Genomic DNA, 15,547 nt, shown 5'->3' with positions numbered 1-15,547 from the left:
AGCTTTCCATTGGCTCTCCTCTGCTGCGTGGCTGGACAGGGAAACTGAGGCTCGTAGAGCTGCCTGGGGCTGGTGGTAGACCTCGCCTTTACTCGAGTGTGTGGCATGGCTCAGGGACGAAGATAGTGTGAACTCTGTAGCCAGAGGGCCTCCCTGGCAGCCCAGCTCCACACTGGAATTTGACCTGTACTTGTCTTTACCTCCCTCACTCTGATTCAGTGAGACCTTTTTGTCGAATCTTGTGGGTGCTGGCCTTGCTGACCTGCACCTCCTGGGAGCTGCGAGCGCCAGGGTCTGGGTCCTGTGGCATCTGTTCCCTCCAGCCAGGATGTATTCACTCTGGCCCATATGCCACACACATGGGAATTGGAGGGGCCCGAAGGATTCACTGGGAGTGAGATGTAGCCCTGTGCTTGGAGCTCTCCAGACCCAGGGTCCCCAGGTTGGACTCTTGTAGGAGCTGTGGCCTCACCATGGTGGCCCCAGAGGGAATTGGGAAGAATGGGATGCACTGGTATGGTTGGTTCCCACCTCCTCAAAGTTCCTTAGGAGGCTGGTTTACAGCGGAAGTCCACAGTCTCTGTGCTGAGCATGTGCCCGATCCCCCAAGGAGTCAGGCTGGTCGTGGCCCTTCTGTGTCCCAGGGACAGAGAGCTATGCAGTCAGGCTGACCTGGCTGCCACTTGTGGCTCCCCTGCACATTTGCTGGGGGACCTTGGCCAGTGCAGTTACCTCTCTGAGCCTTGGCCGCCTTGTTTATAGAGTCAAACCAATACCACCTGCCTCCTAGGCTTAATTTGTGGTTGAAATGAGAAGGTGTGAAAGTTCCTTTCTTGAGAGTGCCGGTGATGTAGGAAAGGCTCTACAAACATTGCTTCTTTCCTGCTGCACTTCTTGGGAATCTTTTTTTTTTTTTTAAGATTTTATTTATTTATTCGACAGAGATAGACACAGCCAGAGAGAGAGGGAACACAAGCAGGGGGAGTGGGAGAGGAAGAAGCAGGCTCATAGCTGAAGAGCCTGATGTGGGGCTGGATCCCACAACGCCGGGATCACGCCCTGAGCCAAAGGCAGACACTTAACCGCTGTGCCACCCAGGCGCCCCACTTCTTGGGAATCTTTTATGTTTTATTTACTGGGGTCTTTCTGACTCCCAGCAACAAGCCAGCATTTTTTAACTCTTGGTCTGTTGGTATCACCCAGGTGGAAGCTACCTGCTGGCACCACCCCAGCCGTATGGTGTATGTCCAATGAGTGTGACAGGGCCATGGTCTCGGCCAGCTCCCCTCAGGCACTGGGCAACATGAAAGAGATGCCAGAGGATTTGGGTTCTGGTCCAGAGTCTTCCACTTGTTTAGCAACCATAGGAATGTCTCTGTGCCTCTCTGATCCTGCGGTTTTCAGCTGGAGAGTGGGCGTCACCATGGCTCCCCCCTGACAGAGGGCTTCCGGCAGCACAGTGAGCTGACTGTGACGCCCCTTCCCAAGGAGCTTTCAGTTGACCTCTTCGTGTTGGTGTCCCCCGTCCCTCCGGGTGTCTGTCCCGTCTCTCACATGAGGCTAGACCCCACAGGGTAGTGGGACACACACATGAAGCAAGCTGTAAGGTGCTGGGCGCGTGTGCAGCATGACCGTGTTGCCTGTGAGCCGTTCTTTGTCCCCAGGTCTGCCACCAGTAGGCGGCATGGGATGTCGAAGACCAGGGCTTCCTGCCTCAGGGCTGGGCCTCTTGCCTTTTCCCCCACAGATCCTGGCAGCGGCTCTGACTGAGTGTCACCGGAAATCCAGTGCCCAAGGCAAGCCACTGGGCCTGAAGGTCTTCGTGGCCGGCAGAAACCGTCTGGAGAACGACGGAGCCACTGCCTTGGCAGAAGCTTTCGGGGTGAGTGGTTTCTGCACACCCTGCCCCGCTGTGCCCCGAGGCAGCAGGGCTGGAGCGCATCCAGCTCTGGAGTTGAGGTGCGAGACCCAGGGCGAGTTGCTGCCCGCCCCCCGGCGCCTGCTGGCTCATTCTGCAGCGGGGCACAATTCCCGACATGTGTCTGAAAACCTGCATGATCCACCACTGCAGGTGCCTTGGTGGCGGCTCCCCGGAGTGCTGTTCGAGAAGATGTGAGATTGCTCTGGTCCGTGGGTGAGGTCTGCCAGGCTTGAAGTGGGAGCAAGGGTGCCAGAGCAGTGAGCGGGATGACAGCCTGGCACGGTGTTGGCCTGGGCTCACAGAGGGTCGGTGTCTGTGTACTGGGTGGTACAGAGATGGAGTCGTCAGACTTACCTTTGAGATGGGGAGGGAGGGGAGCAGTGGTTCAGGTGCACTTCTCCCCTACTTCTCTCCTCCCACTCTCCTCTCCCTTCACAGCTGCCCCAGTGCCCCCCAGGACACTGCTGAGACCCTGACCGTGAGCTCCGTGAGAGGGCCACATCTGCCCCAGGATGCTGGGAACTTTGGAGTCCATCTTTCTTTTCTCTTAATTTAAATGTTTCCTCTGGCAAACAGTATTCTAGCAGCATTAACGACACTCAGGCCAGAGCGGCATTCCCTGCCGTCTCCCTGCCGGGGCTCATCTACCTCAGGCAGAGAGTGAACGTAGCAGGGGAGAAGTGCCTTGTGTCTTACTGGACCCCTGGCTGCAGGGAGCTCCTGCTGCCTCCAGAGCGGCGGGGGGCCTAGTTGCCATCCTTATTAACACCGTGCCGTTGAAGGTTATGCCTTCTCTGCACCCCTCCCTCAGCTTGCTGTCCCCAGTGTACTGTGTCTGTGCTAGGCCTCCCGCAGATGTCCTCCGGTGCTCTTGGAGTGGGGTTCTTCAGTCGGGGTCCCTGGGATGTCTCTAGTCTGTGGATAGAATTCAGGGAGTCTTTGAACGTGAATGGGGGAAGATGGCATGATTTTTACCACTAAAGAAACTAAAATGTAGTGTTATCTTAAATTGTGAGTGTGGGTTGTAAACCTCAGCAACTTTTGAAATGCCCGTGATTGTGGTAAGTATAGAAATCCCAGATATTTTCACGTTGAGTTACAGTTGTTACAGAGACGTAGAAACCTTTGTTTCTCACGCATCAGTGTGATGGTAGCTGTGGACTTGCCTCCAGGTCCTGTTGTTCGGTGCCTTGGTGCTACGGAGTGCATGCACTACTGCAGCACACATTTGGGGTTTTTCTAAATGTTTTGCGGACTCTCTTCCAATTGAATGGATTTCCTTTGTGGTTGTATATGATTTATCTTAAAATTTTGAAATATACTCCGAAGGGAGCCAGGGTCTTTACCAGACTGCCCAAAGGGTCTGGTATCAGAAGATACTGAAAAGCCCTGACTGGTAATATTCCTCAGTTGGCCTGCCTGCATTTACTCTTGAACCCCCTGTGCTATTCTGGGCACTGTGGAACTATAAAAGGTACCTAGGTGGAGAGTTCTCACAGGCCTGGCTCAATCCTTGGTAACAGTAGAGGCGGGCACATGGCTCTCTTTGGAGCTCAGAGGCTGGTGGGATGTAGACAGGAAGGCGACATTGATAGTCCAGGTTGATGAACACCACGGTAGAGGAAAGACAGTGCTCTGGGGTCACAGAGGAAAAGCACTGGACTGGGCCTGGTGGGGGTTCCTGGAAGCCCTCCTGGGGGAGGAGTTGTCCAAAATGAGAGGTATATAGGAAGACAACATAGGAGTCAAATCTACCAAGAAAATGCCAACATATAAGGACACAGAGTGTCCCAAGCAGAGAGAAGGAGGTGTCAGAAGGTTGGGATGATAAAGGGCTAGGTGGTTGGAGAAGTCCCCACCCCCCAGAAAAGGAGGGAATGTTGAGTACCAGTTGTACTGTGTAAATAGTGCAGGAGAGCCCCAAGAAAGACAGGCACAGTGGAGCTGCATGCAGTATGCAAGGAAGGACTGTGGCTGACCCCCGGGCCAGTGCCCACAGTCCTTGCAGGGTTGAGGACACCATATGAAGGAACCTGTGTTCTGAGCTGTGTGACCCTGCATAAGTTACTTAGTCTTTCTGATCCCTAGTCCTCTCTGTCTGGTGGAGTTCCTAATCCCAGGTAGGTCTCCTCATGAGATTGTGGAGGGGATCAGATACAGCCCTGCCCAAAGTTCTGCTTTGAGATCTGTGCCCCCTGATAGCCATGGATGAGCCTAGGCCCAAGCTGATGGCAGCCTCTCCCCGTGTCTCATGTGTGGTGCCCCCTTCCTGCCTGCTGGATATTGTTGGCACTGGGCCTATCCCTGGAGCTCGGGAGCCCACCACCCTACTCTGTCCCTCCTGCCCTTACAGATCATTGGGACTCTGGAAGAGGTCCACATGCCACAGAACGGCATCAATCACCCGGGTGTCACAGCCCTGGCCCAGGCTTTTGCCATCAACCCTCTGCTGCGTGTCATCAACTTGAACGACAACACCTTCACTGAGAAGGGTGCCGTGGCTATGGCCAAGGTAAGGCGGGAGTGGTGGGGTCAGGGTGGAAACAGGCAGGGTCTGGCTGCTGCCTTTTTGACACACCCATCGACAGGTGAACTCCTCTGCCCATCCACCAGGTGTGTGCCCCGGCTCTTTTGAACATTCCAGAACAGGGCACATGTCACAGGCTTGCCTGTGCCCTTTTTGGGCGTGTGCGTACCGTCTTCCTCTGAGCTGCCTCTGTATGCCCAGCTGTTGGTGCTGGATTTATTCTCAGAGGCTGCATGGAAGGCTGCTCCAGCCTGGTTTTCTCACTGATTCTTTCGTCAGCTGTTTATTGAGCCCTGTACCTAGTGCGGGCCACGCGGAGTTGAGTCAGACTCTGCCTCCAGGGAGCCCCTAGTTCAAGGAGGGAGGGAAGGGGCCAGCGACAGTGCAGGTACTGAGTCTGGCTGGCTGGCTGGCGAGACCTCACAGGGCCCCAAGCCCCACGAAAGGCTAGTTCTGCTGCTGTGGGGTGTTTGCAGAAGTGTGTGCAAGTGTGGGGGAACACACAGGAAGTTCAAATCAAACTTAGGGCAGGCTTTGTGGAAGAGGTCACATTTTGGCCAAGTTGTATAGGACAAATGGACTTGGAACAGAGAGGGGTGTTTGGGCAGAGGAATCAGCAGCATGGGAGAGGCCCAGAGGTGGGAGGGAGCCTTGTTCCATTGGTCCTGGTTTGAAACGACCAGGGTTCAGCATGTGTCTGAGGACTGGAGGAGAGGAGAAGGGGACAAGACCTTATGAGCTTGCTAACTCTGAGGCTCTCCCATGAGTAATAGGCAGCCATGTAGGCTTTTAAGTTGGGGGTTTGACTTGGTCAGATCTATGCTTCAAGAAGAAGGTTCTGGCTGTAGCATAGAAGTAGGGTAGAGGGAGGTTTGCCAGAGGCGAGGAGGGGACAAGAGCTGGTGAAGTACTAAGAAGGCCAGGCTAGAGGGAGGATGATGGTGTGGCGACTGACGGGGGTGTGCCGTGGGCTCTTGGAGGCCTGCACCCTCACCCTGGCCTTCGCCTCCTCCCCGCAGACACTGAAGACCTTGCGACAGGTGGAGGCGATCAACTTCGGGGACTGCCTGGTGCGCTCCAAGGGTGCCGTCGCCATCGCGGAGGCCGTGCGTGGGGGCCTGCCCAAGCTGAAGGTGCCTGCGCCCGCCCGTGTCTTCCTCGTGGGTCTGGGCTTCCCCCACACTCGGGGTTGCTGCTGTGGGGACAGGGGTGGGGTGGTCTCGAAGGCCAGGTGGGCCTTGGTGCATGGCTTAGTCCTTCCACACCTTCCTTCTGATGTTGTGCAATTCCTTTCACCTGTGTGACGTGAGCCGGTTTCTTCATTTTTGAAATGGGAAGAGGGAGCAATGAGGTCATTAGGGTATAGTGTGAGAGAACATTCCGAGCATCTGGCACGTCGCGAGGTAAATGGCAGTTATTTTTATTATGGGTGTCACTATGCCCGGCTGGAGGACAGCCTGCCTTACCCTCCCTTGGGGAAAACTGAGGCTTCAGAGTAGGCCCCAATCTCCTGGCCTGTGGTTCTGCTTGCCTCTACTCCTTCCTCTTATTTTTAGGAGCTGAACTTGTCGTTCTGTGAAATCAAGAGAGATGCTGCTTTGGCTGTTGCCGAGGCTGTGGCGGACAAGACTGAGCTGGAGAAGCTGGACCTCAATGGTAATAGGGGTAGTGGCCTTTTCCCAGACCTGCCAGGTGGGCCCTGCTATCCCTCTTGATCTTCCTTCCTCCCCCCACCCCCTCCTGCTTATGAACAGGCAACACGCTGGGAGAAGAAGGCTGCGAGCAGCTCCAGGAGGTGCTGGACGGCTTCAACATGGCCAAGGTGCTGGCCTCCCTCAGGTAGGGAGCTGTGAGCCAGTGGCGCCTACGGTTCTACTGTGTGAGGCATTAGGGATGCAAGGAGAAGACAGTGAAGGTTTCTGACTCGTGGGACTTCATTCCAGCAGGACGGGTGGGCAAGGATAATTAGGTTACTGTATGTTCAGCAAAGGGACAATAAGGGTCTGAGAACAGTCACCCTTTGGAGTGGGGGAGGCTTCTGAAGGGATGACCTTTGATCTGAGCTGACAGGTAGGGGGCAGTGAGGTCAGGGTGGCAGTGGGGGTGGGCTCAGTCAGGATTGGAAAGGAGTCTGGAAAGGAAGAGGTTGATGCAAGAGAGTGGGGAGTTCTGGGTTTGCGGAGCCCACATGGAGTGGGAGCAGGGGCCGGGGTGGCGGTGGGGCTGCCGCCTCTGTCTGGATGGGAGTCGGTTTGGGCCATCAGCATCCATCCAGCTCCCTCTGCCCTTCTAGCCCTCAGGTCAGCTTCATTCACCTGTCAGCCTCTCAGTTGTGTCCCCTCAGGGATAGGCCTGTGCTCCTGCTAGGAACTGGGGGCTCAGAGATGGCCGCAAGGGGCTCACGGTCCCAGAAACTCACATACCCCTGCCCCCCACAACCGTAGCTTCCTGTGGGCAGTGAGATACGGGCGGCCCAGTCTTGGCATCTCAGCCTGGGCAGTGTTCCTGCCAAGCCCTGGGCCTCAGCTGTGACAGACCGTTGTCTTCCTTTTCTCTGTTTCCCCAAGGGGACTGGGGGCCCATTTGGGACAGGGATGATATCTGGTTCTTCCGTGTCCACAACATGGGCTTCTCTGGGTGATGAGAGATGAATGATGGGCTCCCTGGTGACCCACATGCCCCCACCCTGGGAGCAGCTGCTCCCCCGCCCTCTGCAGGCTCCCTCCCACCTGCCTGGGGTCTGTGGGTTTGTGGAGCCAGGCTTCGGAGCCAACATAGGCCACTGGGTAGGGAGGGTCTGCTTTAGCCAACTCCCCTCTGCAGTGATGATGAGGGCGAGGATGACGAGGAGGAGGAGGAGGAAGAGGAGGAGGAAGAGGAAGGAGAGGAGGAGGAGGAGGAGGAGGAAGAGGAGGAGGAGGAGGAGGAGGAGGAAGAGCAACGGCCAGGGCAAGGAGAGGCGTCATCCACACCATCAAGGAAGATTCTGGACCCAAACGGAGTGAGTTCCTTGTCGTTTGCCAGGATCAGAGCCCTGGCCCTTGAATGTGAAATCCTGAGACATCTTCCTGGGGGTGGTAGGGGTACTTAAGTACCTTGGGTGCAGACTGTTTTTGAATGCACACTCCTGTAAGTAAAAAAAGAAAATTTTCCCCGCGTGGCTGTACTTATCTTTATTCATACTTACCTCAGCACAGACGTGTTTATTCATTTGTGCGCTGTGACGGGATTATAGCACGTATTACGCGGCCGCACTGTTTATTATGAAACACGTATAAATGTCTCTGAAAGAATAGGGTAAAAAATCAGCATAAATAGAAATTCTTTTTCTACCCATCTTGGTGATCTGTAGGGACAGCCCCCCTGTTCTGGAGACTGTGGCCCAACCGGGACACTCGGTGTCGCCTGGCTTCCCTGAGAGGCTGGTGTCGTCAGGACGGACATGTCTGTTCCCTCATAGACTCCCAAGCTTCTGGAGAGCTACGGGTTGGACAAGGACCCCCACACTCATGTTGAATTTCAGTTTTTTTTCCAGTTTAGGAAAGCATTTCCAAATGGCTGGGCACCCCTAGGTTTCAGTTGTTCTCTGGGCACCTCTGGTGCTCGCTAGCAGTGCTTCTCCTGGCTAGACGCGAGCTCCTACTGGGGTCCCCTTTGGCCCCCACATGCCTTACTGCATCATTTCTGGGTCTTCGTGTCACGGGGAGGAGCCCCTTGGCCTGAGGAGGTGGCTTGCCCCCACCCCAGAAGCTCCTGCAGTAGGAGCCAGCCAGGGCACCATCTGCGGGCCCCTCACCCTTTGGGGAGGGACAATACTGGACTCCGAGCCTTGGCCTCCTGGAGTGAGGGGTGCGTGTTCTGGGTGAGGCGTCTGGGTTCGGACCTCTCCAGAGCCACCTGTGCCACGTGTCCTTCAGGAGCCAGCTCCCGTGCTGTCCACCCCGCCTCCTGCAGACGTCTCCACTTTCCTGGCTTTCCCCTCTCCAGAGAAGCTTCTGCGCCTCGGGCCCAAGAGCTCTGTGCTGATAGCCCAGCAGGTGGGTGACAGCGCCGCCAACTCCAAGCTGGCGGGTGCCGCGGCTTTGGGAGCTGCAGGGGGACAAGCAGAACATGGGATTGGGAGTGGACGCTGTCGATGGGAGTGGGGGGCTGACCCGGTGTCTGTGTGTGTTTTAGTTGCAGGGGTAAAATTTAGTGATTCATCAGTTGCATTTAACACCTAGTGCTCGTTACATGACGTGCCGTCCTTAATGCCCATCCCCCAGTTACCCCATCCCCTACCCACCTGACTCCGGCAACGCTCAGTTTGTTCCCTGTAGTTAAGAGTATTATGGTTTGCCTCTCTCTGTGTTGTTACCTTATTTTTCTTTCCCTTCCTTTACGTTCGTCTGTTTTGTTTCTTAAATTCCAAATATGAGTGAAATCATATTTGTCCTCTCTGACTTATTTCACTTAGCATAGTATCCTCTAGTTCCATCCACATCATTGCAAATGGTAAGGTTTCATTTTTTTTTGATGGCTGAGTAGTATTCCATTGTATATATATCCCACATCTTTATCCATTCATCTGTCCATGGACATCTGTACTCTTTCCATAGTTTGGCTCTTGTGAGCATTGCTGCTATAAACGTTGGGGTGCAGGGGCCCCTTTGGATCACTGTGTTTGTATCTTTTGGATAAATACCTAGACGTTTGTTTTTTAAATCCACGGACACATGAGTGAGTGTGACCCGGGTATCTGTCAGACCTCTGGAGGCTGCAGATGACGTGCCACTGGGAGCGCACGTGGGCTGCCGGACCTAGTGACGACTGGGGAGTTAGGGAGTTTTCCCAGGACTCACTTGTGTGCACACACCTTGGCTTCCCTCCCAGGTTCTGCAGGACTGGCTGTTCTAGAACACCTGTCCTGCCCAGGGCTCCCACGGAGGCCACGTGCCTACCGTGCCCTTGCTCCAGCCTCGCTTGTTTGCTGGTCGTTTGGTCACCCAGCGGTTCGCTCCGAGGTGGCTTTCAGGTGCCTGCTGTCTGCAAGGCACTGTCCCGAGTATTCGGACACAGTTCTGGTATTTAAGCCTTTTGGCAACCCGCCGTGTAGACTGCGTCACCCTGTGTTACAGATGAGAAAACAGTTTTGATGAGCAAAAGTGATAAATATAGAGAAATTAAATGGGTCCGCTCTCAGAGCTGGCTTGGCATTTTGGCTGATGTCCTTTTTATGTTTCATCTGTGTTCTTTTTTTTTCTTCCTGCGATACATGAGATGAAAGGCCCACTTTTTCCTGTAATACCATTTGTCATCTCCTGTGTCAGTAAAACTGTTGTCGTGCTCTCCGTCCCCATGAGTGGAGGTCGCACTTAGGCAGTGCACTGTGTCTGGACACTCGCACCGTTTCCCCTTGTCTCCACCTTCGGTGAAGTTAAGCTTCCTCACACGTGAATGTTGTCTGTACTCTGGGTTATTCAGGTTAGATTGCAAGAAGGGGGTCATAGGGTCATGGGAATAACCGTGTTTAATGCTGACTCACTTACTCTGTATGTGCTGCATACGACTCTGGGCCAGGCCCATGCCTAGCTCCAAGGGGACCGTGTAGGGTAAGGCAGGACCCATCCTTGCCCACTAGAGGCCTTGGCGAGACACAGGCCTCTTCCAGCCAGCACCAGAGTGCAGGGACGTCTTCACTGCGGCTCTGGCCCCTGGTGACCAGCCATTGTCTCTTGTGTCCTCAGACTGACACATCCGACCCGGAAAAGGTGGTCTCTGCCTTCTTGAAGGTGTCCTCTGTGTTTAAAGATGAAGCCACAGTGAGGACCGCTGTGCAGGATGCAGTAGGTAACGCGGGGTGGGTGGGGTGTGGCTGGCTCTGCGTCCTTGCTGCCTCAGGGCTCAGATGATGTTTATAGTTGCAGGAGCCCCTTGTCTTCGCACTAATGTATGTACTGCTCTCCGCCCCCTCCTGCCTGTTCTTCTGTTAGGTTCTTGCCACGGAGTAGGCTGGCTGTTCTCTTATTTTTTGCAGATGGGGAAACAGGCCTTTCCAAAGCCATACAGTTACGTCTAGTTAGAACTCATCCAGCTGGCATGTGCCATAGGAAGACCAGATAGTCGCAGCCCCACGGCCCTTATGTGGGCGGTCCTCTCAGAGGAGAGGTCATGAGAGCTGAGCTTTTGTCCTCATCTGAGCCTCTGCACACAGTCCCCCTCCATCTGGAACCCTGGAGGATGCCTGCTTTCCCCATAGCATTCCCAGGGCTTCCTGAGATTTCCTGGTCCTGTCGTGACCCTCCCTCGCTACCCCATTCCCTCCACTGCTTCCATTGTAGTACCTGTCACCTTCCGGCTTGAGCGTGCATGTCTCAGCCCCGCTGTGTGAGCCAGGCTTGGTCAGGCAGGGAGGGAGGAAGGGCTGGGCGTGTGGAAAAGGGCAGAGAGGAGTAGAGATCCGTGTGGTGCTCTGTCCTGGATTGGCGCGCTGTGGGCAGCATTGAGGCAGGAGGGCCCGTGGGGCGTGAGGCCGGGTAGGCTGGCGAGGGTGGGGTGGAGCCTCTAAGTCTGCTCCCTGAGGTCCCAGCCCTGTGGGCCCTGATGGGAATAAGTTACCTGAATTCTGTTTCCCTGAACAGCCTAGCATGGAAGCACATAGCCCCACAGTGCCTGTAGGCCCTCCGCCACACCTTTCCCTCCCTTCTCTGCTCATCCCTGGCCCCCACAGAGTACCTGAACCCTCCTCCAGGGCGATCTGCCTCACTTCATCTCCATACGCACCCCCACCCCCTGGTTGTTCGAGGTCCCCAGGCCGCTTCTCAGTGTGTGAGGTCAGGATGAGAAGGGCAAGGGGTCACGGCTGGCAGGTTGAGCCTTTCTCCTGGTGCCGGCTATCCCCTCAGCCTGGGACCTGGGACTCATGTAGAAGGCAGGCCCAGCCCGTGTGTGTCAGGGGTGCATGCCTGTGGCTCCTGAGCAGCCATTCGCTGCCATAAACTCCCTGCCCCCTGGCCATTTCTGCCTTGCAGATGCCTTGATGAAGAAGGCCTTCAGCTCACCGTCCTTCAACTCCAACGCCTTCCTCACCCGGCTCCTTGTCCACATGGGTCTGCTCAAGGTGCGGCTGTCGGGGAGGGAGGGACACCAGGGACGGTTTAGGCCACGCCTGCCCACCTACCCCATCCCACCCCTGAGCCCTGCTGGGGCCTGGGTCTGCTTAAGCAGCCTTCCTTCATGGTGGGATTCAGCTTCTTCCTGGCCAGGGGCCTCTTGGAGCCGGGGCTGGGTGGTGGAGACCTAGGGGTTTCCAGCCCAGGGGGCCTTGTGGCTCACCCCGCCTCGTGCTGTGTGTTCCCTTCACAGAGTGAAGACAAGATCAAGGCCATTGCCAACTTGTATGGCCCTCTGATGGCATTGAACCACATGGTGCAGCAGGACTACTTCCCCAAGGCCCTTGTACCCCTGCTGCTGGCGTTCATGACCAAGTGAGTGTGCTCTCGTCGGCTCGCGTGGCAGCTGCATCGCGCGTATGCAGACGCCTAGTCCCTGGAGGCTTCCCTGGCCTGCTCGTTCAGGCTTGTGAGCGGCTCTCTGCATCCTCGCTTGAGTCTCTCCCTCGCTGTGCCAAGCTGAGGACGGGGGGCTCAGGAACGGTGTCTTTTCCTGAGAGACAGAGGACATGGAATGGCCTCCCGTTTCCTAACGAGGAAGCAGCACTGGATAGTTAAGGGGTTTGTCTGCACTCGCTGTGCTGATCAAGGTCCCGTCCTCAGGGATGTCCCTGGGAACAGTTCTGTGTCCATTCCCTCAGCCACAGGGCTGCGGCCAGAAGGGCCTGTCACACCGCCTGCCGCAGCTACAGGCCCCTCCCCTGCAGATGCTGGATGCTCAGAGACTTGGAAACCTTGGCCTTGTCCTAGAGGAGGGTCCTGGGCCATGGTGGTGCAGTGGCCACAGTTGGGTAGCAAGAAGTCTTCAGACCTAGCACCTATGAGGGGTGGGTTGGAAGGCCTGTTCCCCTGTCCTCACTGAGGTTCTCTGTGGCCCCAGCCAACTCCTGGCCTTCCTCAGGCCTTAGGCTCCCTATTTGCCCCACCAGGCTATTGAATGAGGTTGTCTCTGGTGATTCTGACCATCCACACTTCCTGTGAATCCAGTGCCTTCGGGGAAAGTGGGAATGGGGCAGGGGAGAAAGAACTTAGTCCTTGCCTGGGGGATGCAAACAAGTGTTGTAGGGTAGTCTGGCTCAGGGCATGGTGAGGAACACTGGCCAGCTTCGGGGACTGTTGGCGCCATGGCCTCTTTGGCACCACGACATCTTGCAGTCCCCTGTGCTCATTGGGCTTGTGCTCTTGCGTGTCTGCCCACCTGCCTGCCACCACACCACCCCTTCCGCTGCAGTTAGACTGGCCCCTGTGAAAGGTGAGCTCTGGAGCGCCTGGCTGGCTCAGTCGGTGGAGCCTGCGACTCTCGATCTTGGGGTCATGAGTTCGAGCCCCATGGTGGCTGAAGAGCTGTGCTTGGCCCCTCTGCCTGAGTCCAGGGCAAGCCCTCACCCTGGCCACAGATCTCATGGCCCTGCCTCCGCACAAGGTACACTGTCTCCATGCCTGTTCCCACAGTAGGGGACATTGCCTTGACCCCAGGGCTTAGCTTAACGGAGCATCTCCATACAATGGCCCCAGCCCCTGCCTGCCACCCCCTGACAAAGCCCGTCTCCTTTTGTCTCCTTCAGCCTTTAGTTAGAATTGTTCCCTTTGCCTTTTTGTCTTTCTCTGTGTTGCCCTTGAAAAGAAACCCTCGCCCTTGCCCTTGTTGGTCAGTGACAGGCCTCTTGTCTGCCCCCAGCACAGGCCTCAGTCTATACCACTTTAAAAGAGGGATATTGGTAAAAAGCTGTCCCTTCGGCCTGCTTTGAGGTGACTGAGGGACCACAGAGTGACAGGTACATTCCCCCTCCCTCAACTCCTGGCCAAATGGTCTAGGATCCCAGGGCGATGCTAGACCAGGTCAGATGTCTGTGGGCTGCAGATCCTGGCTGCACCCTATACCCGCCCAGCCTCCTTTCTTCCTCTGTAGTGAGATTCATGATCTTGATGGTGACAATGACCAGCCCGTTAACATGTGAGGACCCAGGTGGGACTCCAGTGGCTGTGAGGACGCTGTGGCCCTGTGCCCACTGGAAGGGGCCTCAGAGAGGCTGCCGGGTGGAGAGCAGGGGCCTGGGTTCCTGGCTGCGCGGGCCTGCGTTTCCGGCCAGCTCTGGGCTGTGTGGCCTGGGGTGCATTGCTGCCCCTCTGAGCTTCACACACGCCCCACCCCACAGTGTGCAGAAGGCGGGGCTCCTAACATTTCCCTCGCAGAGTCATTGTAATCGTCAGAGAAACAGAGTCTGGCACATTTCTAGCCTCAGAAATGGTCCCCAGCCCCTCTCCATAGTGAGGAAAGTGCCCTTGCTGCAGCCTGAGCTGTGTGGTGTTCCCTCCCACCCCCTACACCGACTGTTCTTTCCTTACAGGCCCAATGGTGCTCTGGAGTCCTGCTCCTTTGCCCGCCACAATCTGCTGCAGACGCTGTACAAGGTCTAGATGTGAAGCCGGCCTCTCCCCACCGCTTGGCCTGGACCAGTGACTTGGGAAGGGACTCGGATGAAGGACTCTGGCCAGAGGCAGGGAGGGTCTTTGTCACTTGTGTCATGTCAGTCCCCGAGTGTGCGTGTCGGTGTGGTGCGTGTGCAGGTGTGCGCTTCCTGTCAGGGTTGGGGTTTTTAATGTCTCCCTGCTGGACTGGCTCTGGTCCCACTGGAGGGGAGCTGGCCCCCCTGAAAGGGCTGCAGGCTGCTCTGCCATTAAACTCATTGCCATCTGAGGGGACTCTGCTGATCCGTGCCTCAAGTTGAGGCCCTGGTGGCTGTCCCCTTCCACCTTGCCTTCCCTACCCTTCTGGGCTGCACCAAAGCCTGGGGAGTTGCTGTCTGTATGCCGTCCCCTCCCTCTGTGTTGCGGCTGGGCTGCATTTCCCGCCCTGCCTAGGGCTGCTCACTTAGTGGCTGACTTTGCTTCCTGTCACTAAGCCCTAGTCCTGTAGCCACTGCCGTCCCCACCATCCATCCCTGCTGGGCTGACCTCTACGGCCTGTAGGGCAGAGACTGCCACGGACATGGGGCCATGGGACAGTCAGCAGAAGGCAAGACCCTGGTTCCCATGCCATGTGGACAGGAAAAGCCAGTGGCAGACACTGGGGGTCTAGGAGCAGGGATTGCTGGGTAGATGGTGCTGGCTTCAGATCCAGTGGGGCCTGCCCCTTGCTGCTGAGATGTCTGACTGGCCTGGGGGCCAAGCTGGAGGGGGCTCTTTGGCAGGCCCAAACCTGTTCTCCGGCCCAGGGGGCAGGGGCAGGGCCGACGGAGCCTGAGCTGCAGCTCGGGGCGCTCTTAAAAGGACCTGGACAGGGTGGGGACTGCGCTGGAGCTGTGCTTTCCCCTTTGTGCTCTTTGTGTGTCTGGGCTGTGCCCAGGGCTTCACAAATAAAGTCATGTGTGGCAAGTGGGGACTGAGTAATCTTTCACCTTAAGTGGGCAGTTCTTGGGGCTTAGAACCTGGAGTCCCACCTCAGTCCGTACGGGCTCGTCCGTCCGCAGAAGAGCCCCTGCGCCAACCTTGTATCGTCCCATGGGGCAGCCTCTCCTGCCTAGGCCCAGATGTGTCTGGATGTGCCAGCTCCCCTTCAGTAGCAGTTCGTGCCCGGGAGCGGGCAGCGACTCCTGGGGGTCAGGGAGGGTGGAAGGATCTCCTTCTCTGGGCACTGAGGGTCCTGAGTTGGGCCTGTTTCATGTCTCCAGCTTTATTACCCTTTCCCTAGCCTTTGGGCTGCAATTCCACTAGCCCCTACATTGCTCCATTTATGGACCTGGCTGAGATGGACACTGTCTGGATTTTGCCACGAGCCCCACTGGCTGCACAATCGGGAACCCCCTGGGTCTGGCTAGCAAGGTCACTTCACAGGGTTGAGCTTGGCTGGGAAGCCACCACAGGGTATCTGGCCATAGGGCCCGGAGTGGAGGTACCTTCGTCAGAATCCTTCCTTCCCTTTGCCACATGTGGTGTGAAGAGAGCTAA

At 56.4% G+C, this 15,547-nt stretch overlaps 1 protein-coding gene across 2 annotated transcripts in view; it reads left to right on the top strand.

Annotated features, from left to right (window-relative positions):
• Nucleotides 1-14,977, top strand: part of RANGAP1 (Ran GTPase activating protein 1) — a 30,131-nt gene extending 15,154 nt beyond the window's left edge. The window contains exons 6-16 of one of the 2 annotated variants that reach the window (XM_034643632.1): nt 1,748-1,882; nt 4,275-4,433; nt 5,468-5,608; nt 6,005-6,104; nt 6,203-6,287; nt 7,272-7,449; nt 8,366-8,485; nt 10,175-10,277; nt 11,459-11,547; nt 11,793-11,914; nt 13,948-14,977. In XM_034643632.1, coding sequence (XP_034499523.1) covers nt 1,748-1,882; nt 4,275-4,433; nt 5,468-5,608; nt 6,005-6,104; nt 6,203-6,287; nt 7,272-7,449; nt 8,366-8,485; nt 10,175-10,277; nt 11,459-11,547; nt 11,793-11,914; nt 13,948-14,017 — 1,302 coding nt within the window. In that variant the 3' untranslated portion in view covers nt 14,018-14,977. The remainder of the gene's footprint in view (nt 1-1,747; nt 1,883-4,274; nt 4,434-5,467; nt 5,609-6,004; nt 6,105-6,202; nt 6,288-7,271; nt 7,450-8,365; nt 8,486-10,174; nt 10,278-11,458; nt 11,548-11,792; nt 11,915-13,947) is intronic. The other variant, XM_002927028.4, reaches the window with a different exon arrangement.
• Nucleotides 14,978-15,547: the final 570 nt, after the last annotated feature.

This window comes from Ailuropoda melanoleuca, chromosome 15, assembly GCF_002007445.2.
Source record: "Ailuropoda melanoleuca isolate Jingjing chromosome 15, ASM200744v2, whole genome shotgun sequence".
Classification (NCBI taxonomy): domain Eukaryota; kingdom Metazoa; phylum Chordata; class Mammalia; order Carnivora; family Ursidae; genus Ailuropoda; species Ailuropoda melanoleuca.
The sequence above is the reverse complement of the archived record's forward strand: the minus strand, read 5'-3'. Positions and strand labels throughout refer to the sequence as shown.